We start from the raw sequence: 27,987 nt of genomic DNA, 5'->3' as shown, positions 1-27,987 counted from the left end.
CAGTGAGCCAAGATCACGCCACAGCACTCCAGCCTGGGTGACTCTGTCTCCAAAAGAAAACACACACACACCTCAAACTGAACCCTTGGGGGACACCCAGGCAGGGTGCCCAGAAAGCAGCTGCACCCAAGCATCTGGAGCTGAGGGGCTTGGTGGGGCCAGGGCTACAGATCTGGAGTCATCAGCACGCGGGTGGTGGTTTCCACTTCGGGAGGGGATGAGGTCACCCAGGAAGCATGCCCAGAGAGGAAGAGCAAAGGGCCAAAGAGAGAATTGTGGGAGTGTTGACATTCAAAGGACAGGTAGAGGAAGTAAGTCCACCAGACCCAGGAGGAAGGAAGAAGCAGGAGGAGACCAGGCAGCCAGGGCAGTGGGATCCGAGGCCCAGGGCCCAGGACAGTGCCTGGCGCTGAGCAGGTGCTTGTGAAATGAGTGAGTGACTTTGAGGAGGCTGAACCCTGGTGAGTGAGTGACACCGATAAAAGACATTTAGAGAACAGTTGAACAACTATGAGATGTTCAGAGGCCTGGGGGAGGCCATGCAGGCCAAGGGGCCTCCTGGGCCCAGCCTGGTGGGAGGGAGGCCATGTGAAGTGTGAGGAGGGAGAGGCGGGGCAATCCAAGTGACCAGAAGCTGGGAGCTGGTCAGAGGAGCCCAGTGGAGTTTTTGGTGGTGACATGAAGCTGCTTTTTTTAAGCTAGTCTCTCAGATTGGAATGAGGAAAGTTGGAGACGACCAGCCAGGGGTTCTTGTCAGAATGTGGGCACTGGGCGGCGTGGGCCGGCTGGTGGGGGTGGAGTATAAATAGGAATATGGTTTAGAGATGCTGGGAAATCCTCCCCATTCCCTCCCTCCTCATGAGACTGAGAGGTCCCCAGGGATGCCAGGCTCAAAGGCCCCTGCAGTTCTGTTGCCAAAGTTGGGCATGGAGAGAAACCCAGAGACAGGACTGAAGGTCCCATGACAGGCCAGCAGGAGAGCTGGACACTGGATATCTGGCTGAGAGAGGGCTACTGTGTGGGTGAACTTGACACTCTTCACTTCTTCTCCAATTTATTGTATAAAAGACGGTAGGCGCCAGTTTCTGTGCCAGAGCAAATGGAGAGGAAACAAGCTGTTTCCTCTGGGATTTAAGGAAGACCTAAGGAAAGGTTCCAGACTTTGGGATCTCAAAAACACAGGACAGTTGGGGAAGGACTTTCCTTGAGGGTCTTTAAAGAGGGCTGATAAAAGGAGCAGAGAGGGCTCCTCTGGCTGGGAGAGTAAGGCGGGCTTTCCCTGGAGGCAGGAGGATGTGGGAGACCCAGGCCAGGCCTATCCCGGCCCTTGCCCCTTGTTCTGGTCTCTGATCTGGGATGTTCTGTACACCCAGGACCAGAACTGACAGAAGGGCTCCTTGTCCCATCTTATCACTTGGACATCCTGAGCCTCCTCAGAGAGTGCAGACCAGCTTTAGCTGGGCCCCCAAAAAGGGTCAAAAGGAAAATACCAGAAGATGCAATATGCACCTCTATTCCTTGAGCCTCAGGAAGCCAGACAGCAGCAGGGTGGACATCAGTAGGACTGAAGTGGAGCCACACAGAGGGGCTAGATGGGAGGTCCTGTGGGGTCAGAAAGGGTCATCTGTAGGGGTCAAAGGCAACATCTGAGCCTGAGTAGTGCACCTGCCCTGAAAGGCTCTGCGAATCTTCCCTGAGTGATACAGCCAGGAAGAGGGCCACAGGCCCCTCTGAACCCCTTTCTCACAGCCCTGGAGGCCCTAGCTCAATGCATGTTGCAGGAGGAACTTCTCATTCCTCCGGGTTTTTCTCATTCCAGTCCACCCCTCACTGTAGGATGGTGCCTCCAGCCCAAAAACCTCCACAGACCTCACTGGGGGAGTCATTGCTGGGCAGGACACTGCCCCCACTGCCCCAGCCCATCTCCCACTGCTGTTGGGCCACATGCTGGCTAGAGGAAGAGGGTCAGGTTTCAGCTGAGGCCTCGAGTCCAGCTTTCATATATCATTTGCTGGTCGTTTGAGGGCTCACTTTGTCTTAGGCCTTGGGTCAGGCTCTGGGGGTGCAATGACAAGTCACGCCACAGTGCTTGCCCTTAAAAAGCTCACAGACAAACTAGGGAAATGACAAGTAAACAGTTACAGGACAGGGAGCCAAGTGCCCTGCCTTGGGACGTCAGAAAGCTGTGGGAGCACAGAAGAGGGACCATCACCTGGCTGGGGACAGTGGAGTTTCGGGCTAGAGGAGATGCAGAGGTCTGCATGGCAGGATGAGTAGCACGTTGCTGGTTTCTCCCTAGTCCCCCATCCATCTGCTTGGGTACCAATCCCTATATTCCTGTTCCCTCTGAGACCCAAGAGAACTGAGGAGGAAGCATGCCCGGGGGAGTCTGGGGCTGGGTGACTGAACAATCTAGGCTTACTCTAGTGTGCCCAGAAAGAGGACAAGGCCAGGCCCACCCCAGTCATGCTCAAGTCTAACTAGGACAGGAGCTGGCCTAATGAGAAGATACACCTAGAAACAGGTCCCTGGCCTGCCTGAAAGTGGAAGGAAGGGCACCAACATTTATTGCACGTGGCAGTGTGTCCTGGATCTTAAAGGTGACTAAGATACGGTCTTTGTCTTTGAGGGATCTAATGTTTCTATGTCTGTAGAGGAAAGAGGCTTAAACAAGTCATCATGAAACAGTGGCTCCATGGCCTCGTTCAGTCACTTGTTCATTCATTCCACAAATGCTGAGTACCGGGTGGGCTCCTTACTCTGTGTAAGACACCAGGGAAACAAAAATGTTAAGGCCCCATTCTTGTCCTGAAGGATCTCACAGTCTAGTTATGAGTGTGTGCTGGCTGCTCTGGAACGGACAAGGAGGAAGCATCTCATTCTACCTAGAGGAAGGAGGTGTGGTCATGCACAGCCTCCCAGGGGAAGTGAGCCGTGAGTTGAGTTTGGGAGTGGTTTTACCTAGGGGAAAATTGAGGAAGGGCATCCCAGGCCAAATGATTGCAAAGCCGTGGGGTGTGAGTGGAGTTTGCTCTGGGAATGCCAGGTACATTTGATAAAACCAGACCTTCTGGGGAGGGGTGAGAGCTGAGGCTCAAGAAGACAGGGATCCAAAAGCCTGGTCTGCCAGGCCCTGGAATTTGGACTTTTTCCTGAAGGCAGTGTTAGCTTTGAAGGATTTTTTTTTTTTTTTGAGATGGAGTCTCGCAGCAACACCCAGGCTGGAGTGCAGTGGCACCATCTCGGCTCACCGCAAACTCCGCCTCCTGGGTCCAAGCGATACTCCTGCCTCAGCCTCCCAAGTAGCTGGGATTACAGGCATGTGCCACCATGTGCAGCTGATTTTTTCATTTTTGAGACAGGGTTTCACCATATTAGCCAGTCTGGTCTTGAACTTCCATGCTCAGGTGATCCACCTGCCTTGATCTCCAAAAGTGCTGGGATTACAGACGTGAGCCACCGCGCCCAGCCACTTTGAAAGATTTTAAATGGGCAAGCGACATCATTAGAAAGCAGCTGAGAAAGACAAGTCTAGGACGCTGATGGCAGTGGGATTGGAGGCCAAGTATTATTCTCAGTTAGCAGCAAGGAAACCGAGGCATGGGGTGTTTTCTCAGGTCACAGCTACTAAGTGGGGTTTCTTCCATGACACCAGACTGCAGAGATTTTTGGAGTGCAGGGCTAGACACCTTGTGTTCCTCACTGCAGGACATTTCTGGTTGGAGTGAGACTCTAGGAGACAATGGCGCATTCGTCTGGAGCAAGGACGACCCTGATCGTCACTTTGCCTCCTGAGCAGACATCCAACAGGTTTGCCCAAATTGCTCCGGGAAGGCCTTCCCCGCCTACTTCCTGCATTCCAAACAGAGGCTGTGGGAATCCTCTTGGAGCTCCGGGGCTGTCCAGAGCATGTTTGTTGGCAGGGTGACTGCAGGCCTGGCTATCCTCATTTCTGGCCACTCTGAAGGTTTCAGGCCTGCAGCCTCTCTCATCCAGGCTGGGGCAGGGCAAGGTTGTGAGGAGGCCCAAGGCTTCTGCTGCTGACGCCACCACAGCTCCAGGCAGCTAAGCGGGGACTGGCTTCCCCTGAGGTTTGTGCTAGGCTCCTGGAAACTAAGGCCTCCAGCTGTGCAGAACAGGGTCAGCTGGAGGATGAAGGAAGAGATGGTATCTGCTGGCTCCCAGCAGGCGCAGTTCTCCCTGGGAGGAGAGAATGTCTCTGAGGTCCTAGCTCATGACGTCTGCAAACTTGGTCAGCCATGGCCTCTGGTTCGTTGAAATTCACCCAAGGACCAAAGTGGCTGAGTGACTGAGGCAGGGGCAGGGACTGGGAGACAGGGTGTCATAGGGATCCTGGCTGGTGGTCAGCCTTCGTGACTGAGGGGCAGACCCTCTGGGCTTCAGAAAGTGGGCAGCCACAACTTACATCCCCCAACCCCTGCCCCTGGGCCCACAGAGACCAAGATTGAAAGGAAAAGCAAACAAAACAAAAAGAGGGACTTGGGGATGCATCTAACATGTGCCTGTAAAGCAGACACATGACTGCTGTATGCCACCAGCACCAGGCATAGAGACCAACGTGCTCCAGGTGAGTGAGACAGGTGAAAAGTCACACCCCATTGAAGGAGGGGCACCTGGTGGTCCTGGGGGTGGGGGGTGGGGTGAGTTCCAGGAAGCTCCTGAAGGCCCCAGAGACTTCTACAGCATGCAGGGGCAATGGAGAGGGGCAAAGCCAGAGACGAAGGGGCCCCAGATCTTGAAGGGCCTTTGGGTGTAGGCTGGGGAATTGGGGCTTTGTTCAAGAGGAAGGGGCTTCTTCAAGGAAAGAGGCTTCTTGAAGGGGTTTGCTGAGAGAAGACTCCAGTCCTGGCCCCAGGAGCTTGAGAAGTGAAGCTGACTTTCCCGCCCTCCAGTCTACAGCATCCCAGATTCCTGGGATGCTCTGTCAACCTCCTTCTCCACCTCCATGGTCTCCAGGTCAAGGTCTCTCAGGGGTCCAGCCCCAGGGCAGGTATTAGGTCTGGGGCCTGGCACAGGTTGTCCCAGCAGTCAGTGGGCTGGGAATCTGCCTTGTCTGGACACTGGGGCCCTGGGGCTGGCCTGGCCTGCTCTGTGGAGCTTTCTTTCCTCCTAAGATAGAAGATGGGGCTTGTCTGCCAGGAGCCGGGGTTCCCTGCCTTGCACGGGCCCCACCCTGCGTGGCCCTGCAGTTGTCTAAGTAGTGGGGACACTGCCTCTTTGGCCCTTCTCCCCCTCACATCTGCCAAGAGATGATCCTGCTCCCTGTCTCCTGGCCCTCTTCCATCCCGGGATCCGAAAGCACCTTGCGATAAGGAAGTCTGCAGGGATGTTGGATGAAGTTTATATGAGGACTCTTTTTGTCTGGGCAGGAGCTTGAGAGAGGAGAGCCAAGCTTCGCTGGACATCTTCCCTGTGCCAGTGGTGTGTTGTGTTGGCTCACCCAGTATGTCCGCTCAGATACCACTGTACATTGAAAACGTCACCTGCCCAACATCCAACTCCTGGTCTTCCCACTGAAACCCTACTCCCAGAAGGCCTTGTCTCCTCCAGTGACTGTTCCATCCCTCCACTCCGGCTGCTTGGCCAAAACCCTGCTGCAGAGTCATGCTTGACTCTTTTCTCACCCACAACATACAATCCATCTGCAGGGCTCTTTGGCTCCACCTTCAAAATATAGCCCAAATCCAGCCACTTCTCACCACCTCCACTGCCTCCCGCTCGTCCCAGCCACCATTGAGCTCTCTCCCCTGGGCCTCAGCAGCAGCCTCCTGCCCGGGCTCCCTGCTCTCCCCTTGCTCCCCTTGTCTGTTCTCAACATAGCAGCATGTTAAAGCCTCAGTGTGATCATGTCACTCATCTGTTCAAACCCTCCTTACCCCTCAAGGCCCAACACAGCTGCTCCGCACTCCCATCCAGCATCTTCTCCAGCCACATCATCGTCCTGCAGTGAACCAGACTCACTTCTGCCTCAGGACCTTTGCCCCTGCTGTTCCCTTGTTGACCTGCTTCTCTCAGACCCTGCATGACTGACCCCCTCACCTTACACCTACTCTGGATTTCTCCTGAGATGTCACCTGCTTCTCGGGGAGGCCTTCCTGACCGCCCTACTTAAACTTGCAACTGCACTCCCCACACCTTCCCTGTTTCCTGCATGAATTCCCATCATTGCGCTTGTCACCATCCATCATACTGTGTATTCATTCTGTTTATTGTCTGCACCCCCCTGCCCCTGTTAGAAGGTATTAGGAAAGGAATTAATGTCTGTTTCATTCATCTGTGGATTCTCAGGGTCTGCAACAGTGCCTGGCATGCAGCAGGTGTTCAATAATTGTTGAATGAATGAATGAATGAATGGAGCCAGGGGTGAGAGGGGTTTTATCATGTCATTGCAATTCCACAGCCTGCTAGTGGTAGCACCAGAGTTTGAAACTAGGTTTGTTTGGCATGCAGTTCAGAGTAGGAGAAAACAGTCAAGCCTAGGCCACAGAGAAGGGGCAAGGGCGGGGAGGGCTCCAGGTAGGAGAAGAAAGGAGCAATATGGTCATGTTTGTGCACTTGGCAACAACCAGGAAACTGCTACGTGATTCTGAGCAAGCCATTCCCCCTCCTGGATGCTCAGCATCTTCACTGGGCAAGGGATGGGGATGGAGGGTGTGTGAGCGTCTTCCCCTGCTAACATTCTGGGAGGCCAGCCCTGCTCACTGGGGGCACAGTGGTCTCTGGCAAGTGCTGGCTTTCCTCCCAGCCTGGCTCCTCCTTCCTCCTTCTGTGCCACCCGTGGCTCTGGCACCAGCAGGAAGTTCTGGGCCGGCTGCTGTGTCCCTGGGAGGAAGCACCTGGAGCGGGCTGAGAGCTTTATGACTTACCTGGGCAGGGAGGTGGGAGGGGAGGCTGGCTGGGGTCTGCCTGCCCACCCTGCAGCTCCTCAGTGGGACTCTGCTCCTTCAACTTCCTCCACCCCCCACTGCCGGGCCAGCATCCCTGGACACCCATCGCCCGCTTCCCCTGGCACCAGTTGCACGGGGACAGCCCCAGATGGCTCCTTGGTCTGGGGACAAAGGCTGTGCTGTGCCTGGCCCTGGGCTGGCCTCAGGCTGGTCATACTGAGCCCTTCTGTCCCCACTTGGGGGTGAGGGGCAGACAGCACTAAGGTGACAGGCCTTTTTCCTGTCTCCCTTCCCCCTCGACCCCCAAATCTGAGGAGCTGACTCTCCCAAGGGAAAAATGACAGAGGCATCTTGTGTCTTGACCTAGGGAACAACAGACTATTCACTGCCCAGTCTGCCCTGTCACACCCAAGACCCTGCTGGGTTCAATGCCCTGATTGTCCCCAGCAGAGAGAGAAATCCACTCTGCTGTAGTCACCACCCCCACCGCCTGCTCCCGTCACCATCAGGAAGTCCATCCTACATCTGACCTCCATCCTTCCATCAGGAAGTCCATCCTACATCTGACCTCCATCCCTCCTGCTACCGTGACAGCCACTTCCTCTCGGGCTCCTCTCCTGCGGGTGGAGAACAGCTGGTCCCCATCGCCTGTACTGCTTGGCCCCACATTCCTGCTCCAGTCAGCTGCCTCTGGCCTCACCCTTCCTCCCGCTCCCTTCCCCACTGTCCTCCCCACCCCAGGCACAGGCTGGTGGCTCCTTGCTCCTCACTGAACCTTGGGGAGAGCAGGTGTGTCTCAGGGCTGAATCTCCTTTGTCTTGCAGAAATGGGGGGCCTCCTTCCCGAGCTCCCCTCCCCTCACCCTACAAGCAAGAGCAAGGGTGTGAGATTTATGGCTGCTACTTGTAGATTCCTGAGCCGCAAATCCAACATGCCATCCCATAAATCCCAGACTGCAGGACGGTTTTATGGGGAAGCCCTGTTTTTAGAAAGGGGTGTGGCTGGTCTCCCTCCTGGCAGAGCTCAGACCTCAGGGAGCCAAGCGCCTGCCTCTCCCCACCCCCAGAGAACAACCATGACAAAGCACGGGGACATTGGGGACATTAGTTGGTGTGGTGCAGATGCACCGGCTTCCAGGACAGAGAGACTTCCTGTCCTGTGGGGGGCCTCCTGCTTCCCTCCCCTGCTCTGAGGATCTCCCGCCTCAGCACAGGAGGGTGGTCTGGAAGCCTGGGCAGATAATTGTCCCCGACCTGGACCTTAGATGTTTCCTGGTCACGGCTCCAGGTGTACATCCTTGGAGATGTTTTTTCAAATGCATTTTCCCAGGCACCATTCTCAGAACCTCAGTTCCAGAATCTCAGGGTGAGACCTGAGATTTTTTTTCAGGGTAAGGAATCTGAATTTTTTTACAATGCTCCCCTGGTGATTCTAATGTTCAGCTATCTTTGAAAATAATTGGCTGAGTGCTGTGGCTCATGCCTGTAATCCCAGCACTTTGGGAGGCCGAGGCAGGCAGATCACTTGAGGTCAGGACTTCGAGATCAGCCTGGCCAACATGGTGAAATCCTGTCTCTACTGAAAACACAAAAATTAGCCGGATGTGGTGGCGCGGGCCTGTAATCCCAGCTACTCGGGAGGCTGAGGCATGAGAATCACTTGAGCCCAGAAGGCGGAGGTTGCAGTGAGCTGAGATCACGCCACTGCACTCCAGCTTGGGTGACACAGCGAGACTCTATCTCAAAAAAAAAAAAAAAAAAAGAAAAAAAGAAAATAATTGATCTATACAAGGGGCCATTTCCACTCTCCTATCTTGCTAGGAAATGGGAGTCACCAGGTAGGTGTGTCTGGGTCCTCTTGTCATTGGGACCCGTACCTCCTGCCACCATCATGAAGCCTCCAGATTAGATCTCCGTGGCCTGGATGCTATACACAAGTGTAAGGCGTGGTGGCTGCCCTCTGGAAGCTTCCTGTCTGCAAGAGTCCTGCAGACAGCAGACCTGAGACATCGCACAGAGCCACGGAGGAGTGGCTGAAGATGACTGACAGGAAGGAGTTTAGGGATGGGGAGTCAGGAAAGTCCAAGGCTGGTGGGCTCTGCCAAGGAAGCCAAAGAGGAAGCGCTTTCAGCTACCTTCTCATCAAAGGAGGCATCACCAGCCCCTGAGTTCCTTGAGAATAGGGACCACCCTTTACTTGCCTCTGAAACCCTCATGCCTGGCACAATGCTGGCGCATAGTAGGTGCTCAGTTGTTTGTTTGTTTGTTTGTTTATTTGTTTGTTTTTTAAGACAGAGTCTTGCTCTGTCGCCCAGGCTGGAGTGCAGTGGCGCAATCTCCACTCACTGCAACCTCCACCTCCAGGGTTCAAGCGATTCTCCTGCCTCAGCCTCCCAAGTAACTGGGATCACAGGTGCGTACCACCATGCCCAGCTAATTTTTTTGTATTTTTAGTAGAGACAGGGTTTTGCCATGTTGGCCAGGCTGGTCTCGAACTCCTGACCTCAAGTTATCCACCTGCCTCAGCCTCCCAAAGTGCTGGAATTACAGGCATGAGCCACCATGCCTGACCAGTTCGTTTGTTGAGTGGAACTGAGTGAGACTTCAGGGCCCACTGACAGAGATGGGCCTGCCTAGCACTGCAGACCGGAGGCCTCCACTCTGAAAGGTGCCAGCCCCCTGAAGGAATGAAGGAGAACCTGTTCATACCCAGCCATGGGGATCAGGGTGGCTGGAGGGCCACCACTGAGCTGTGTTCGGGGGCAGCCAGGAGCAGGCGCTGCCAGACAGAGGACCCTTTCCAGGCTGGCTGAGGACAGAAGGATGTGACCATTAAGCAAAGCCAACATGTTACTGACCCATAATCCCTTAAACCAGGAGGATTCGGGAAGGGCCTGGTCACCTTGGCAACTAGGTGCTGGCCAGTGGCAGGGCTGAGAGCATCCTCCAGGAGTGGGCTGTGCCTGGTGCATGGCTAACAGCTGGGAGCGGGTGCAGGGCGGCCCATCACGGGGCTCACCCCCTGGTGCCTTCTTGCCAGCATGGGTGGAAGCCCTTGTGAGGCCTCAAGGGCAGTGTGTGCAGAGCAGGATGAGAGGGCGGCTGCACTGAGCGTGTAGGAAACCATGAAGGGAAGTGGAGGGGAGGTGGGACAGCACTGCTGTGGGTTTTCAGGGCAGGAGGGAGAAGGGAGGGTCTGCAGGAAGAAGCAGTTGCATGGGTCTCATTGGGTGGCCAGCAGGGCGTCCTCTAGTTCAGAGGGCATGAGGAGCTGGGGAGCCTGAAGAAGAAAGCTTTCATGGTTGGGGACAGGACAGTGGGGGTGGGCAAAGCAGCTCACCCCACTCCTCCATGGTGTTTTCGGTAGGGGATACCCTGCCTGCTTGGAGGGCTCTGGCATGGGAAGAGGCCAGCAGGGATCAGGCCTCATCTTCCCTAGGGCTCGACTCTATTTCTGGCAAGCTTCCGTGTTTCCCCTGAGACCTTCCACTGCTCCTGACCTCCCGTGTTTCAGCTGGAGAGGAGATGCAGCTGGCCAGCTCTGATGCACTCTTCCCTTCCTCCTCCTTTTCCCCTCTTGCCTCCTGGGGCACGTCAGAGCAGGGATCTTCAGGTGTCGGTATCGGAGGTGAAATGAGGTTTGGACCCAATCATGTCCCAAGGGTGTTGGCCAAGCTGACATTCAGTTTATGGGCCTTGGTCAGTAAGATTTGTTGGCTGTTGACACATTCAAGCCCTTGGACACAAGTTGGTAAATTTCTGCTGGCCCAAGGACTGCCCAGTTCTGGCACCCTCCCTGCCACCCCAGCCCTTCCCCCAGAACTCTCTAGACCCCCAGCAGCTAAAGGGCTCAGGTCTAGGGGGCCTTCAGGATCCTCTTTGCACATCATGCCCGCTATTATGACCAATACTTTGCTGGACTAGGTGGTCCATAGAGAACTGCACGGGGTATGGCGGGGTGGACGGTGGGGAGGGGAGGCAGTGCTGAGAGTCACTGGGAGGAAGAGGGTGACTGGGAAGAAGAGGGTGAACACCCACCCTCAGAGGGGTCAAACTTTGCAGAAGACACAACCCTCCCAGTGGCTCCCAGTGATTGTGGCATACAGGGCAACAGAGCTTGATGGGAAGAGAGAGCTGAATTCCCAGTGGGCAGAGACCTGGACTGGTTGCCTTGTTCTTTTCAACTGCTGTTCTCACACCTCCCATCTCAGGACCCGGCTGCCCAGTCCCTCATGATCATGAACAAGATGAAGAACTTTAAGCGCCGTTTCTCCCTGTCAGTGCCCCGCACTGAGACCATTGAAGAATCCTTGGCTGAATTCACGGAACAATTCAACCAGCTCCACAACCGGCGGAATGAGGGTGAGAGGTCTGGGACCACCCAGCACCTCTCCCACCTACCAGACACTCCCCAGGCACCTCCTTCCCCTCCCTGCCCACCCCTTCCCCACTGGCCTTAGGGGAGGAGCACAGCGCCGAGGGAGGGGGGCTACCCTTCTCTCCCTCAGGGCAGAGAGGCATGGAGGGGAGCTGACGCCTGTCCCTCTTAGACTTGCAGCTCGGTCCTCTTGGCAGAGACTCCCCGCAGGAGTGCAGCACCTTCTCCCCAACAGACAGCGGGGAGGAGCCGGGGCAGCTGTCCCCTGGCGTGCAGTTCCAGCGGCGGCAGAACCAGCGCCGCTTCTCCATGGAGGTGAGGGCCTCTGGAGCTCTGCCCCGGAAGGTGGCAGGATGCACGCACAGGGGTGTGCACAGGAGGGCAGCTGCCTTACAGCCAGACTTTGTGAGTTCAAATTCCAGCTCTGCCATTCATTAGCTCTGTGACTTTGAGCAAGTTACTAAACTTCTGTGCACCATGGTCTCCTTGTCTTTAAAATGGTCATCATGGATTAAATGGGTTTATCTATGCCAAGTGCTTGGAACATTCCTGAATTTAGCAAGGGCTAGACAATTTGACTATTTGATCCACACACATATGCCCAAGTATATGAAAAAATATACTTACAGGATCGGTGCCTGTAGGGCATGAGATTGATGTTGCACAGATGGTGATGCTGTGGCCCGGAGAGACAGAGAGTGACCTGGCTGTGCTAAGGTCACACAGCAGCCCTGGGTGTTCACGTGTATGTCTTGAGCACACACTGGGAGCAGCTGTGAGCCTGGGGTCACAGCCTGTGATTGGGCTCTGAATGATTGTTCTGCAGGGAACGCTAGGTCCAGAGTGAGAGTCTGGGGCCCCACAGCCCTAGCTACCCTGAAGCCAACAGTGGTGTCCCCATCTCATCCCTGTCCCCACAGGACGTCAGCAAGAGGCTCTCTCTGCCCATGGATATCCGCCTGCCCCAGGAATTCCTACAGAAGCTACAGATGGAGAGCCCAGATCTGCCCAAGCCGCTCAGCCGCATGTCCCGCCGGGCCTCCCTGGTGAGTCCCAAGAGAGTCAGAGGACGAAAGGTGGGGTGATATGCCCTCCCCAGCATGGGCATTATCAGTCCCAGCTGAGGCCTATATGGGATTTCCAGGAAGATTCTCAGGCCTCTAGCGCCACCTGCTGGCTTGAGTGCATTCAACTAGATCGTCCCCCTACATCAACATCCATTTCCTAGATGGGTCTCACTTGGGCTGGAACGGGACTCTAAGCCCACACTGGGTCCCACAGTCTCCACATGGTTAAGATCAATAGGCCAGCTGGCATGTGCCTTCCAGTCCTAACTGCCTATCAGAGCTGTTTGGGACATCCTACAAAACACAGACTCTACCTCCAGATACCTATAGAATCAGCCTCTCCAGCTAGGAGGTCCAGGAATCCGTCTTGTTAAGGGTTGGATACACCTGAGCTAGAAGTGCACTGATGAGAGACACAGTCATAGAGGTGGATTCTAAACTGGACACTCAAGGTACAATGGGGAAAAAGGCAGCATTCACTCTGGAGGAGCTCGTGGTCTCAGTCGAAGACACAGGTAGCCAAGATGTGCAACAATCCCAGCTGCCACAGCTCTGGGCTCTACACTCTTGGCTGTCCTGGGAGGAAGAAACTCACATTTTCATGAGCTCTGTCCTTTATCACAGGGATAAAGGGAAAAGGAGCCCCTTCCACCACGGGGTCTCATCCCTTCCCTCCCAGAGGCTGGAGTTGGGGGAGGTGTCATGTCTGTGGAGCTGCTAAGGGCTTCAAGCTCATGGCATTCTATGTCTCTCCCTCTCAGTCAGACATTGGCTTTGGGAAGCTGGAAACATACGTGAAACTGGACAAACTGGGAGAGGTAAGACGCTGGGTTTGATCTTCTCCGAATAGCCAGGCAGGATGGCTTGGAGGAGGGGCAGACCTCCCTGGTTGGCCCTCTCTGGTTGGCCCTCTTGTGGCCCCTGCCCCACAGAGGTACACAGTCTTGGCCGTGCACTCTGGCCCAGCCTTTGGCAGGGGTTGAAGTGGGCTCAGATCCTGAAGGAGGGCGTGAGGATAGAGTAGCCATGGCCCTGGGCAGAATCTGGTCTTTTTTTTTTTTTGCAAGTCCTTCTTGCCTGGGTTCAAAACCTAGCTCCACCATTTACTAGCTCTGTGACCTTTGGTGAGTTATATGACCTCTCTGTGTGCCTCAGTTTCTTCCTCTGTCCAATGAGATAGTAATTGTCCTATCACATAGGGTTATTGTGAGGATTGGGCAGGTTACTGTAATCAGCTTATGTACGGCACACAGACAATGCCTGGCACGTAGGAAGTGCTGTGTCACTTAGCTATTTCTGTTGACACTGTGCAGAGGCCTGGGGTGGGTGAAGGTTTATAGAGAGGGGGAACACACAGCCCTTTCCCTCCAGGAGCCCAAAGAGGTGACCTCTGTGTAAACATCAGCATCATATAAGGAAGAAAAAACCTGCTGTTATCATAGAGGGGCACACGGCATGCTGGGGCTTAGAGGAAGGACGGATTCACTTCGACTGGGGAGTCATTAGGGACGCTTCCTGGAGGAATTAGGCTTTGGAGGAAACAGCATGTCAGTAAAGGGAGGAAGGGCACTCAGGCCCCAGTCATAGCCCAGGCAGAGACACAAATGGGGAGGCACTGGACAGAGGCCAGCAGCATCTGAATGTGCCTGGGGCCTCTGCGGCCCTCCATCCCAGGGCACCTATGCCACAGTCTTCAAAGGGCGCAGCAAACTGACGGAGAACCTCGTGGCCCTGAAAGAGATCCGGCTGGAGCATGAGGAGGGAGCGCCCTGCACTGCCATCCGAGAGGGTACAGCATCCTAGGCTCCCACACTCCCCTAGGGGCTTCGGGAGGAGGGGTTCACCAGCTTGCGCCCCTGTGGGAGCTGGGGGTGGAGGGTCATTGCTGGAGTGGGACTCCTGGCGCTGACCCCAAGAAAAGAGGGTATGGGGACACATGGGGTCCTAGGGACCCAGGTGGACCTGTCTCCCCACAGTGTCTCTGCTGAAGAACCTGAAGCACGCCAATATTGTGACCCTGCACGACCTTATCCACACAGATCGGTCCCTCACCCTGGTGTTTGAGTACCTGGTGAGAGTCGGGCTGGGGCTGGTCGCCTCTCCCTCTTGTGGTGGAAACAGGGTGTGGGTAGGGGAGTGGGAAGCTGAAGGAGTGGGAGTGGTGGGATGAGGGTGATCCAGGCCTTGTTCTGGAATCAGATTCTCAGATGCTCCCGTGCAGGAGTGGGCCAAGAGCTCAGGCTTAGGGGTGGCTCGAGCCAGGGACCTGTCCCACTAGTGGGCGTGGGCCCTTCCCAGGGAGGGGCTTCCTCTCCTCAGCCTGTGTCTGGGCGTCTGGCCAGGGGTCACTGTGGGGCAGGACTGAGCCATGCTCTGTATTCCAGGACAGTGACCTGAAGCAGTATCTGGACCACTGTGGGAACCTCATGAGCATGCACAACGTCAAGGTGAGGCCTCGGGGGCAGGGTCCCCCCATCTTGGCAGCCACCTGTCCGGAAGCCCAGTGCAGGGACCCACTCTCACCACCAGGGATCCGGCTGCTGAGGTGGCTCAGACTTTCCCACGTAGGAAAGAGGGAGAGGGCAATGCCATCAACGAGTCCAGGAACTGGGTTGAGCACTTTACCCCAGGAACAGACACACAATCTCTGCCACTGTCTAGCTGTTGGTATAAAACCCACTCCCAACTCTGAACATCAGTTTCCCCGTCTGTCAAATGGGAGTGTGAGCTACCTGCCAAAATGCAGGGAGGCTTCTGGGGAAGCTTGGGATTATGAATGACCTGTCCTGGTGTTTGCTAAAGAATCAAGGCTGGGCATGCTGGCCCACGCCTGTAATCCCAGCACTGGGAGGCCAAGGCAGGAAGATGGCTTGAGCCCAGGAGTTTGAGACCAGCCTGGGCAACATGGCAAGACCTCATCTCTACTAGAAATTGAAAAATTAGCTGGGCACAGTAGCGTGCACCCATAGTCCCAGCTGCTTGAGAGGCTGAGGCAGGAGGGCCACTTGAACCCGGAAGGTTGAGGCTGCAGTGAGCCATGATCACACCACTGCACTCCAGCTGGGTGACAGAGTAAAACCCTGTCTCTAAAAGAAAAAAAAAAAAAAGGATCAAGCACATATGTCTCCACATAGGCGGGCATCCTGACCCCCGTGCTCCTGACTGAGACATCTCTGGCCTCCCCCACACTAACTGCCTCCTCTGCACCCCTGGCGTCCTCCCGTCTGGATGGGATTCCCTGGTGTGGGTGGGGTCCAGGATGGGGTCCAGGATGGGGGCTGCAGGGTGGGCAGGAGAATGAGGGGCTTGTGCTGACCTCACTGCCAAGCCCCTGCCCCCACCCCCATCCCAGCCTTGGAGCAGAGGCTCAGGGCCACCTTCCACCCCACATTTCTCTTCCCCCTCCCCCAGATTTTCATGTTCCAGCTGCTCCGGGGCCTCGCCTACTGTCACCACCGCAAGATCCTGCACCGGGACCTGAAACCCCAGAACCTGCTCATTAATGAGAGGGGAGAGCTGAAGCTGGCCGACTTCGGTGAGGCTGGGGCTAGGGTGGGGCTCTGACGCTACTGGGGTGCCTCAGGGTGTGGGTGCAGTGGGGGAGGGCATAGCAGTCAACCCCGCAGCACCTGTGGACAGAGGTCCAGCGACATGTCTGCCCCCAGGACTGGCCAGGGCCAAGTCAGTGCCCACAAAGACCTACTCCAATGAGGTGGTGACCCTGTGGTACAGGCCCCCCGATGTGCTGCTGGGATCCACAGAGTACTCCACCCCCATTGATATGTGGTGAGTGAGCACTGTGGGGACGGAGGAGGGGAGGACAGGCCTGGCCACACCTCCAGACTCTCTTTTGCGGCCCCAAGGGCCTCGGGGAAGAACTACCTAACTTCCTTTGCCTAAAAGCCATGTGACATCCTGCTGAACTGGATGTTAAAAAATTAAGTCTGAAATATAATAGGTTAGGGTTTCCCTGGCTTAAATAGACCCCCCAAGCCTGTGCATTTGAAATCCTCTCCCAGAGGCCTGTGCGGGGGTTACCAGAGACCCAGAGGGTCCAAGAGGGCCCCTATAGTAAATACGATGAATCTTCCCCAAGCATCAGTCCCAGTGAAAATTTTGAAAGAGAAGTACTATTTTTATGTTAAAATGAACAAGCGTATGATTTGGTGTAAAATGAAAAATCAGCCCAAATTGCAAGCCAAGTTGCCAGTGGTGATGAATGGCTGCTGTGACTCCGCCCCAAGGTTCCCCAGGAGAATGGATTTATGTACCTCTCTCTTCCAGTGGGGCACACAGTGGAGAGAGTTTGAGACAACACTGCTGAGAGAATTGCCACATGGGCGATGGCTGCACAGACCCAAACCTCACAGAGTGAAAGGGGAGAGGTCGCAGCTTTCCCGAGCCCAGGGAAGCCCCCAGAGAGGGGCTGTAGTGGGGGCTGGGTAGTTCTAGGAGCCTCCACCACTGCCCTGGGCCACTCCGCCGCCGCCAGAGCCATGACCCCTGCAGCCGCCTGTGGCAGGTCGTCTTTGGTGCCCTGGTGGAGCAGCCCTAGGAAGGGCGGCCGCCCCTGCCTGATGCCGCCCCTGCCCCTTGCTCCCCGCAGGGGCGTGGGCTGCATCCACTACGAGATGGCCACAGGGAGGCCCCTCTTCCCGGGCTCCACAGTCAAGGAGGAGCTGCACCTCATCTTCCGCCTCCTCGGTCAGTCTCCCGCTGCTCCGTCCCTCTCACCACCAGGGGGCGCCGGAACTCCGTCCAGCCCAGGCGCGGGGCGGGACGGGAAGGAGCGGCTCGGCCGATTCTCTCCGGGGCGGGGACCCCCCTGTGGCCTCGGCCATCTTTGCTCCCACCTCCTACGTTGCATCCCTTTCAAGTCGGCCTTGGCCCTGGGCTTCACGCAGGCTCTCCCCACCCTCTCTCGTCTCCCCAGGGACCCCCACAGAAGAGACGTGGCCCGGCGTGACCGCCTTCTCCGAGTTCCGCACCTACAGCTTCCCCCGCTACCTCCCGCAGCCGCTCATCAACCACGCGCCCAGGTAGCCCCTGCGCCCGCGCCGCCCTCCTGCCGTGGCCCTGGCTCTCCCATCCCCGCTCAGGCACAGCCTGTGTCCGCGCCTTCTCCTTGCAGGTTGGATACGGATGGCATCCACCTCCTGAGCAGCCTGCTCCTGGTGAGTGTCCTCCTGGCGGGGCCCAGGGAGAGGCAGCCAAAGAGCCGAAGTCCCCGTGCCCCATGCCGGGCCTACGCCCCAACTTCTGTGGCTCGTGTGCTCACACGTCTTTGAAACATCTCCCCTGTACTCTCCACCCCCAAGGCCAAAGGGAGCGCTGGCCTCTGTACACATCCTCTGGAGTCTGTGCACGGCGAGCCCAAACCCGTTACTTAGCTGTAACTGTGTAGCTCTGGGCAAGTTACAGAGCTCCCCCATGCCTCAGTTTCCTCAGCTGCAAAGTTATAAGCTGGCCGTGAGGATACGTTGAGATGACGGGACACACAGTGTGGTGCCTGTCTTATAAGGCACACGATGAAGGGTCGTTACCGTCACTACGCTTCCTATTACGGATGTTCTCCTTCTGATCATGGTTGGTTTGCATCTGTATTTCTATCCCAAGAGAAGGTCACTCTCCTAAAGTTTCATTTCTGGTTTTTCCTGGTGGCTGGAGACCGGGGAGCCTTCCCTTGAGTCTTGAGATGGCCTGAGGCTGGGTTTGTGGTAGGGGCTGGAGGTTGACCTGGGGCTTCTCCTGTTAGCCTCAAGCCCCACCCACCTTGGTGCTCTAACCAGCACTGGAGTCCTGCTGCCCAGAGGGTTTGCAGCCCCCCAGCCAGGGCCCAATAGCCCCACCCTGTGCCTTTCAGTATGAATCCAAGAGTCGCATGTCAGCAGAGGCTGCCCTGAGTCACCCCTACTTCCGGTCTCTGGGACAGCGTGTGCACCAGCTTGAAGACAGTAAGTACGGGGGGGCCGGGAGCAGGGCCACCCAGAACCAAGGAAAGGGGCTGGTGAGTGTGGGCAGAAGAACCAGAACAAAGAGGCCAGAGGCCCCAGGCCCAGCCGAGCAACCCTGGGCACCTTGCCTTCCCTGCTGGGGTTCTCATTCCGAATTGAGGGGGCAAACAGTGGAAATGAGATGCTGCCTCGAGGGCTCAGTTGGTCCTTCTGGGCCAGTCCTCACTGGAGGCCAGCTCCACCCAGCCCTCTCTAGACTATGCCCTTCTCTCCCCCAGCTGCCTCCATCTTCTCCCTGAAGGAGATCCAGCTCCAGAAGGACCCAGGCTACCGAGGCTTGGCCTTCCAGCAGCCAGGTAGGGGCTTGTGCTCTCCTGGACCCCTCCCCTTGTTAGTGGAAGCCAGAGCAGGCTACCGCTCCCCAGTGGGGACTCCCATGGTCCCCCCACCACTGGCTTCCCATTGGAGTCTTTGGGGAGCAGAGAAGGGCTTGGTTTCTCCTGCCTAGACTTCCTCGTCCAGCTCTTCCCTCCTCAACCCTCCACCCCAGACAGGACATTGCATTTGACAGTAGCCCTGGCAAAGAGGCATGCTGTCTCTGGTGCATTCTCTCTGCAAACCTGAGCTCTCTGAGCAGATTCCATCCTGGGAGAACGGTACTTTGTTCCTAGAACAGTCAATGGCCTTGGACATGGACAAGTGCTTTCCATGCATCCTCTTTTTAATCCTTAAAACACCCCTTGAAGTTAGTACTATTAATATTCCCCATTTCATAGTCAATGAAACTGAGGCTCTGGGAGGTTAAGTCACAAGTTCATACAGCTAGTAAGTAGCAGAGATGGGATCTGACACCAGGTCGGACCGGCTCCTGTTTGCATGCCCTTGCTTGCTGTGTCAGAGCAGCTCGGGGGGACAGCAACTGTCCCTGCTGACCTGGGGTACCCCTCAGCCCAGCCTCCTCCCTGCAGCCCCACCTCTTCTCCATTCTCCAGGACGAGGGAAGAACAGGCGGCAGAGCATCTTCTGAGCTGCGCCCACCTTGCTGTGGCCAAGGGACAAGAGATCACATGGAGCACAAATTCGGGTAGGATGGAGCCCGTGTGGCCCTCGGAGGACTGAAGAACGAGGGCTGACAGCCAGCCTGGAAGACCGCTTGGCAGCCCTGCTGGCCACGGCTGTTTCTTCTCTGTGCTTCCCGCGTGCCTCCCCAGTAGCCCTCACCTGCATACCAACCCCTCCATTACCCACGTTGGGGCTAGCATGAGCTGCTTCCGAGAAGACATGAGAGGGGGGGTCCTCGTACCCTTTCCCACCCTGGTGTTTGGGCACCTGCGTGGGATGCACATGGGTGACAGAATCAAGGCGCCAGGATGGGCACTCTGCCCTGGATACAGGCTCTACCCTCCTCCCCCAGGGCCGGCCTAGCGCCAGTTTGGTAGTCCCCCTTTCTGGCCTCTTGGACACACGTTTCATCTTTTTCCCCTCTGAGAGCAAGAAGAGACATGGCATGTTCTCTGGGACCCTGGAATCCTAGGTACCCACATGTATGCCAAAGCCTACCCCACCTGGCAGGTGTCCCACAGCAACAGAAGGAATAGTAGTCCCCACTCTTTCCATCAGCCCTACCCTACCTTCATTCCCCCGACACCCTCTGGCTTGAACCATGGCTGAGCAGTGCCGGCATATGCTTCGCCAGCATGCTTGGATGCCCAGCTGTGTCCAGAGGTGGCCTGGGACCGCCAGTTGCATGCCTGCCACCTCAGCTAGCCCCCGCCCACCTCATCAGTCTGAATGGAGTTGCCTTAAATTGGCAGGTGGTACTGCACTCACTGCCCTTGGAGCTGTGACCAGCTCCTGCCTGTCCACCCCTTCCGGAGGTGGCTCCTGCTTATCTTATCATCCCGGGGCTCTGATTAGCCAGGCCTGGTCAGGGTCCTGGGGACGGCACCCAGATATGCAGAGTCACCCTGACACTGGTGCCGGGCTGACCTCAGCTCCCGAAGGCTCACACAGCCTCCCCATCCTTCCTTCCTGGCCCTTGTGGCTCTGTCCACCTGATCCCAATACCAGCTTCTCCGAGCCCCTGCCACCCCAGAGGGCGACCACGACAGGGAGAGGTGTAGATGCCACCATCTGAGGGAGAGGAACGTGGAACAGGAGCAGGCTCTGATGCTGAGAGGCTTGCCTCCAGGGGCTGGAAGCCTGGGTGGCCAGGGCCCCTGAAGAAGGCTCCCCTCTGTATCCTCCAGGTCTCCTCAACGCTGGGCTGATCCTGAATGGCACAGGCCAAGGGGAGGCCAGCCTCGCCTTTCTACCCAGGCCCCCTGCCCTGCCCACCTCAGGCCCCCACCCTCCACTCCTCCCCACGGTACTGTGAACGTCCTGTGACTCAGCGCAGAGACAGATAATATATTTAATTCATGTTGTACCGAAAGGAATGAGCGGTCTCGTACAGAAAAGCTGATTTTGATAGATTGATGCCAAAGATGGAGAACCGAAGGCCCCTCTCCAGGCCTAATGAGTGTGGGTGGGGCGTGCTTGTGTGTATGTGTGTGTGTATATATATATATATATAAAGTGAGGAGAGAGTTTGATTTGTGTGTATCTCTGACCTCCCCCACACCCCAGGCTGTGGGACGGGTGCCTAGCATTCACCTTGCTGTATCCTGGGTGCTGCTGCGTTCAGAGCCAGAAGTTGGCTCTTGCTAAGGAGCATCAGTGGTGGTTGTGGGTGGGCAGAGGAGTCCCAGGCCTGGGAGTCTGACCTGTGGCCTGGCATTGGCCCAAGTTGGTGCCTGTGGGCGGGGGGGGGTGGCTGGCCAGGAGAGCAAAGAGGGACCCCTGGGTGGGGGTCTGGGGTCTGGCCATGCAGCTGCTGCCTGTGTTCCTGGTGCCAAATGGCCCCCTGGCTTCTGAGGAGGGAGGTAGGCAAGATCAAGATGGGGTTGACATGGGAGATGGCCAAGGCCAGGGCAGCAGGACGAGGGTGTGGGCCTCCCTGGAATTCAGGCCCTGCAGGAATTGCCGCAGACCTCGAATACACCTCCTGCTGCTGCCTAGACCGCCTCCCCACCTTTGATCTGGACGCAGCCCCCCCGCAACACATCATACACAGCTCCCAAAGTGCTCAGAATCCTGCTGTTGTCCAATTCGGGGTCCAGGTTTGTTCTTCCCGAGACCACTCTGAGAATGCAGGCCCTGGACCCTGCCTCCTGACCTGTCCTCATGCCTGGCCTTAAGCACTTTGCAGTTTGCCGGCATGGTTTGCAGTTACTTAAGAGGGTGGCTGCTTTCCAGAGGAGGAAGCTGATGCTGAGGTTGGTGACGTCTCCTAAGGCTCTGGAAGTAAGGGGCGGGCCAGGGCTCCATTCTCAGCTCAGCACCAGTTCTACCGAATGAGACCTCCTCAGTTTGCTTGTAGGCAGCCAGACAGCAAAGTAGGATCGTAACTCAGACAATTAGCGCTTGAGGGGAGGAGAAGGGCTGGGAAATGCATTGGTAGGAATTGGAAACCAGACATTTATTAAGTTCCCTGCTGGGTGCCGGGCAGCCCTGTGCCCAGGCATTGCCTCACTGAATCCTCATAGAAACCCCCCTTTCTCCCCACTTTGCAGATGAGGACATGAGCCTCCCAGGGGTAGCCTGGGGTCACATACCAAATTAGAATTCCAGGTGTCTGCCCCTCCAGCCCTGTGGTCTTCAAGGAGTGGGAGGCATGGGGAGGTGAGGTGGAGACAGTGCAGAGGCCCTGGAGGGAGGAAAACACACAAGGAAGGACATGGGCAGATGCTGCGTTGAGGAGCACTTTGTAAGGCCACCCTTGTGGCAGGCAGAGGTGGCCTGGCGAGGCTCCGCATCTTTAGGAGTCGCTGGGGGCAGCCATTCTTGCTGCTGCAGCTGTGGCCCTGCTGAGGAGGCACACACCTAGGGGCTTCTGACATCAGGCACACTGAGCTCCTGCCCTAGAAAGCTGCCAGGGCTGGGAGCGCGGGCCAGCCTGGGAGTGTGGAACTCACCTGGACAGGCCCACACCAGGCCTTGGATATGATTGGTGCTCAAAAAGTGATGGCTCCAGAGAAGGAAGCTGGGTTCCGGCGTGAAGAGGGGCTGAGTGATTTTGGCCATGAGCTGCCACTGGGCTCCCAGGGACCAGGCTGAGCTACAACGCAACCCAGTGTCCTGGAGCCCTCGGTTTCCTGGGTACCCCTGCAATCATTTCCTTATGCCGGTGACTCTCAAAAACAGGAGGCTGCCCCATTCTGCTGGAATCCCCGGCCCAACGCAGCCTTTTGCAAGTCATTCCCCCTCTGGCCTCACTTTCGCCATCTGCCTGCTTCTGGGACAGGTCAGGAATATCCAGGGTGCAGATGCCGTCCCCTCCACCATGGCCACTTGGCAGGGGCATTCGAGGCGTGTAGCAGCCCTGCGGCTTCAGACAAAATGTCCTATTTGCTGAACTCTACAGGGTGGGGGTGATATCAGCTCCTGTGCTTGTCACTGCCCACATCATCTTGCACCCCAGTGGGACCTGGAGCTGGCTCTCCCCTGCCCCACCCTCCTGTGGGCTCCCACTCACCCTGCCCCTACTCTCTGGGTCCAGTGGTCAGGGCTGATGTCTAATAGGCCACCACTCCTCTACCCTGCTAGGCCCCCTGGGCCAGCCAAGTGTCAGGCACTGTTGCAGGCCTGCTCCTTTCCTCCCTCCTTGAAGCATCCCAGCCTCCTTTGGGCCATCTCCCCACCTCTGTCTCTGCTCAGACCCTTGCTTTTGGCCGTGACACTCTACAGCACCCCAGTGAGCCCCTCTATCTCCAGAGCAAATCATCAGCACCGTGAATTAGCCACAGCCTCCTCCATGCCTGGCCCTGTGCTAGATGCCAGGACACCAAGATGCATGACATTCCACTCCCACCTTCCAGAAGCTCAGACCTGCCGGCAGAGATGGCCTTGATTACAGTAGGTTTTCTCAAGAACCCACTGTGCACCTGGTACTGTGCTAGGCACTGAGGATACAGCCGTGAACAAGATGGCCAACCCCTATTCTCATAGAACTTATGTTCCAGTGGAGGGTACAAGACGTTATCCAAATCAACAGGCATATCAAGGGGTCATAGGTGTGATGAGACAAAATAAGGCAGGGGCAGGTTTGAGGGGGAAGAATGTGATGGCATAGTGTGGGGAACTGCCTGGTCAGGGAGGGACCTCTCCATCAAAAGTGAGCTATGGGCTGGGCGTGGTGGCTCACACCTGTAATTCTGGCACTTTGGGATGCCAAGGCAGGCAGATCGCTTGAGCCCAAGGGTTTGAGATCAGCCTGGGCAACATAGCGAGATCCCGTCTCTATTTAAAAAAAAAATTAGCTGGGCGTGATGGCTCATGCCTGTAGTCTCAGCTACTCAGGAGGCTGAGGTGGGAGGATCACTTGAACCCAGGTCGAGCCTCAGTGAGCAGTGATCGTGCCACTACCATCCAGCCTGGGCAATGGAGTGAGACCCTGTACCAAAAAAAAGTGAGCTATGTTGTGTAAGGGGGCCACGTGGACAGCCAGGTACAGAGTATTCTAACAAAGGCCCTGAGGTAAACATGCTTGAGAATGAGTGAGAGGCAGTGAGGCCAGGGCAGAGTGAGCCAGGCAGCATGGCAGGAGGACTGGATCATGTGGGGCAGTGGCTCTGCCCATTAGATCCACCTGGGAAGTGTTTAAGATCCACTGCCATCCGGCCTCAGCTCAGATTGATTCAGATGACCCTAACATGTAGCCAGGGTTGAGAACCGCTCACTCGTGCGGGGTCTTGCGGGCTGTGGTAGGGGTTCTGGGTTTTATTCTGAGATGGGAAGCCACTGGCCTCTGTTTTTAAAGGCTCAGAGGGTCAAATAGGAGATGTCAGCCCCTATGAGGAGGGTGCTGGGGCAGGGAGAGGAAGGATCCCCCAGGTGGTGGTAGAGCAGCAGCAGGTGTGGTGGGAAGGGAGAAGGGAAGCACCTGCTCTCCTGTGTTGCTGTGAGAGGGACTATCATCCTAATCCCAGGGAGGGCCACAGAGGCTCTAGGGTTAGGTAACCTGCATGGCCACACAGGGAGTAAGGTGGACTGTCAATTCCAACCCAGGTCAGCCTACCTGAGCAGCTGCCTCTGGGCAGGTGGGGGTGCTGGCACGGACACTCCACCTCACTTGTTTGCATGGAGGATGGGCATCTGGTTTCCAGGGATTAGGAAATCCTTGCCTTCTGGTCACCTAAAAGCATTGTCTGACAGGCAGCCAGTAGGCACCTGGGGGGTGGGCAAAAGTCACTATCCCCCACCCCACCAAGTGCCCCCTGCCATCACTCAGCCCCTCTTCTGGACCCTCAGAACCTCCCACCATCTGCCAACTAAAGGCATCACTGGGCACCAGGGCCCTGCTCCCGCCCTAGCTGTGGAGGCCCAGTGGCTGGCATCATTGCTGATGGTCAGTGCCCAGACTCCAGGCGAGTGTGTGCCAATTCTCCTAGACAGGACGGGTGGGGCCAAGGGAAGCTCTAATGAGATTGCGGGTGCCACGTGGCCACTCCCACTTCCTCCCTTGTTTTCTCCTCTCCCTTCTTCCTGCTTCTTTTTACTTCTCTCAGTGCCCCTTATGGGCACTAGGTATAACTCAGCGGGCGGCCCTGAGTAACACTGAAACCCAGAGATCAATAATCTGACCCAGCCTCTTCTCTAAGGAAGGAGATTTTGCAGCCTCTCCCTTGAATCAACTCAAGCCTCCAGTCCCTGAGATGTGTTCTCAATGCCAAGCATCAACCTTTGCTCCTGCACCCCCAGGCCCTTCCTGGTGATGTGACACAAACACGGAGAGCTGAAGCATGGACAGGGCGTGGCAGGGAGGATCCCCACTGCCCTCCTGCATGTGGTCAGCACTCCTGCTTGCCCCTTTCTGGGCTAGAAACTTCTAGCCCAGTTCCTCATCTTCCTGTCTCCTCCAGAGCTCCTCTCTCCCTAATTTACTCATTATCCATCAGATAGTTCCAGACTCTGTGCCAGGCTCTGTTTTTAGTACCCAGGATACAAACTTGACCCTGACTTAGACCCCACTCCCAGGAGCTCAGCGTCTCAGAGGCGGCTAGGATGTAATCTTTTCTTCCTCTCAGCTTCTTAAGGTCTCAGCTACCTGGGGGAAAGACAGTTGTCCATTAGTCATTCTATTAAAATTTGCTAAGGTTTTTTTTTTTTTTTTTTTTTCAAGAACAATAAAATGTTTTAATGTCCTCATGTTTTCCCTGGAGGAGAGATTGGCTAAGTCCTAGGTTCCTAGGGAGAAGGAATCTTGCACAACCAGGGAAATAGCACACAGGCTCCAAAATCACACAGACTTGGATTCAAATCCCAGCTCTATGGCTTGCAAGCTGTGTCACCTTGGGAATGTTCCTTAACTGCTCTGTGCCTCAGTTTCCCTCTCTGTAAAATGGAGACAGTGATAACACCTATTTCACAAGGTTGTGAGGATGTAAGAATGAATATTCAGGGCGGGTGCGGTGGCTCATACCTGTAATCCCAGCCCTTTTGGAGGCCGAGGCGGGTGAATCACTTGAGGCCAGGAGTTTGAGACCAGCCTGGCCAACATGGTAAAGCCCCATCTCTACTAAAAATACAAAAAGTAGCCAGGCGTGGTGGTGGACACCTGTAATCCCAGCTACTTGGGAGGCTGAGACAGGAGAATTGTTTGAACCCAGGAGGCGGAGGCTGCAGTGAGCCGAGATCGTGCCACTGCACTCCAGCCTGGGTGACAGAGTGAGACCCTGTCTCAAAAAAAAAAAAAAAAAAAAAAAAAAGAATGAATATTCAAGAGGGGCCTGACCCAGAGTGCTAGGTGAGTGAGCTTCACATCCTCACTCTGCACACTCGCACCCACTTCTCCACATGCAGGAATTCCAGCTTCCTCCCTCCTGGAAGTAAAGTGGAAGATCATATGCTTTTATTTCTTGCATTCTTCACTCTTGATAAGATCTCAATCAGCAAGAATGCATTAAGAACATCCTACTTAAAAGATTTTGCAAGACTTTTAAAATTACCTCAGCCCAGAGTTTTTTCTCCATGAGAGCTTTAAACGTAGCTGGGGAAGTAAACATGGAAAGAGAATTTATGATAAAAGGCACTGGGTCAGGTGTCACTCAAAGTGGATCCACTGCCTCTTGAGGCAGTAAGCGCTTTGTCCCCAGACTGGGAAACCTCTTGGGAATTCCAGGGGCACCACTGCCTCCGGTACGTCTTTCCAGGTTCCTGAGGAGCCAGCAGCCAGATCTGCACCTGGCCTGACCCTATTCCTTGGGTCTTTCTTTTTTGCTGTGCGGAGTAGCAAGGTGTAACTGGCAGATGAGACACCTTCCTCAGAGAAGCCAGAGGAATGTAGCAAAGCATGATTCTGGGCTTGCAAACACCCTTCTCCTTGGATTCCAGGATGCCAGGGGTATCCTCTCAGCCCTGTCACTGGCTTTGAGGCCAGACTTGGCTTTTCAGGACCTGGGACTGATTCTGGGGTGTGGGAATGAAATAATCTGGGATTTTTTTTTTTTTTTTTTGAGACACAGTCTCACTCTGTTGCCTAGGCTGGAGTGCAGTGGCATGACCTTGGCTCATTACAACCTCTGCCTTCTGGGTTCAAGCGATTCTCATGCCTCAGCCTCCCAAGTAGCTGGGATTACAGGCATGTGCCACCACGCCCAGTTAATTTTTGTATTTTTAGTGAAGATCGGGTTTCGCCATGTTGACCAGGTTGGTCTTGAACTCTTGGCCTCAAGTGATCCACCCACCTCGGCCTCCCAAAGTGCTGGGATCACAGGCATGAACCACCATGCCCAGCCCTCAATCTGGGATTCTTAAAGCTGGAGTTGATGAGAGTAGGAGAGCCACCTCGGGAAAGGGGATGGGGCCAGGGGTTAGGGCTGAGTACTGTTTCCTGCCTTGGGCAGATGCCTTGAGTGGGTGCCTACAGCCACCTGTGATTCCACACCTCCAGCCAGTGTTCCACTTGGTAATGGAATTTACTGCCTGGCTTCTCTGTAGAAGAAGATGAGTGGGGGTGGGGCGAGGTTGACATTTACAAGCAATAGAGGCAGTGTTGTGCCGGGGTGCCTCAGCCTGAGTCCTGGCACCACCACATCCTAGTTGTATGACCTTAGCCACACAGCATGGCTTCTCTCTGCCTCAGTTTCCCCACCTGCAAAATGGGGTGATCATAGGATGAGTGTGGATTAAATGAATTAGTACATGAAAGGCACGCAGAGCCCAGGCACCGTGGCTCATGCCTTGTAATCCCAGCACCTTGGGAGGCTGAGGCGAGCAGATCACGAGATCAGGAATTTGATACCAGCCTGGCCAACATAGTGAAACCCCGTCTCTACTAAAAATACAAAAAAATTAGCCAGGCATGGTGGTGCATGCCTGCAATCCCAGCTACCCAGGAGGCTGAGGCAGGAGAATTGCTTGAACCCAGGAGGTGGAGGTTGTGGTGAGCCGAGATCGCACCACGGCACCCCAGCTTAGGCAACAGAGCAAGACTCCATCTCAAACGAAAAAAAAAAAAAAAGAAAGAAAAAAGAAGAAGAAGAAGAAAAGCATGTAGAATTTACTGGTCATGTAGAAAGCACTACACAGTGTAAGCTGTTGTTATGTCATCTTTCCCTGAGCGTAGAAGCAGGCATCACC

At 55.7% G+C, this 27,987-nt stretch overlaps 2 protein-coding genes across 4 annotated transcripts in view; both read left to right on the top strand.

Annotated features, from left to right (window-relative positions):
* Nucleotides 1-22,417, top strand: part of CDK18 (cyclin dependent kinase 18) — a 29,804-nt gene extending 7,387 nt beyond the window's left edge. For 2 of the 3 annotated variants that reach the window (XM_058430425.1, XM_058430426.1), the window contains 15 exons: nucleotides 11,119-11,269; nucleotides 11,458-11,690; nucleotides 12,206-12,331; nucleotides 13,114-13,170; nucleotides 14,027-14,141; nucleotides 14,329-14,423; nucleotides 14,737-14,799; nucleotides 15,764-15,887; nucleotides 16,018-16,138; nucleotides 16,959-17,056; nucleotides 17,286-17,391; nucleotides 17,484-17,526; nucleotides 18,216-18,306; nucleotides 18,585-18,662; nucleotides 19,299-22,417. In XM_058430425.1, the coding sequence (XP_058286408.1) occupies nucleotides 11,140-11,269; nucleotides 11,458-11,690; nucleotides 12,206-12,331; nucleotides 13,114-13,170; nucleotides 14,027-14,141; nucleotides 14,329-14,423; nucleotides 14,737-14,799; nucleotides 15,764-15,887; nucleotides 16,018-16,138; nucleotides 16,959-17,056; nucleotides 17,286-17,391; nucleotides 17,484-17,526; nucleotides 18,216-18,306; nucleotides 18,585-18,662; nucleotides 19,299-19,333 (1,515 nt within the window). In that variant the 5' untranslated portion in view covers nucleotides 11,119-11,139 and the 3' untranslated portion in view covers nucleotides 19,334-22,417. The remainder of the gene's footprint in view (nucleotides 1-11,118; nucleotides 11,270-11,457; nucleotides 11,691-12,205; nucleotides 12,332-13,113; nucleotides 13,171-14,026; nucleotides 14,142-14,328; nucleotides 14,424-14,736; nucleotides 14,800-15,763; nucleotides 15,888-16,017; nucleotides 16,139-16,958; nucleotides 17,057-17,285; nucleotides 17,392-17,483; nucleotides 17,527-18,215; nucleotides 18,307-18,584; nucleotides 18,663-19,298) is intronic. The other variant, XM_032136717.2, reaches the window with a different exon arrangement.
* RHEX (regulator of hemoglobinization and erythroid cell expansion) overlaps nucleotides 1-27,987 on the top strand; it is a 919,952-nt gene that overhangs the window by 372,398 nt on the left and 519,567 nt on the right. The gene's annotated exons all lie outside the window — the stretch shown is intronic.

Source organism: Hylobates moloch, unplaced genomic scaffold (assembly GCF_009828535.3).
Source record: "Hylobates moloch isolate HMO894 unplaced genomic scaffold, HMol_V3 SCAFFOLD_18, whole genome shotgun sequence".
Classification (NCBI taxonomy): domain Eukaryota; kingdom Metazoa; phylum Chordata; class Mammalia; order Primates; family Hylobatidae; genus Hylobates; species Hylobates moloch.
The sequence above is the reverse complement of the archived record's forward strand: the minus strand, read 5'-3'. Positions and strand labels throughout refer to the sequence as shown.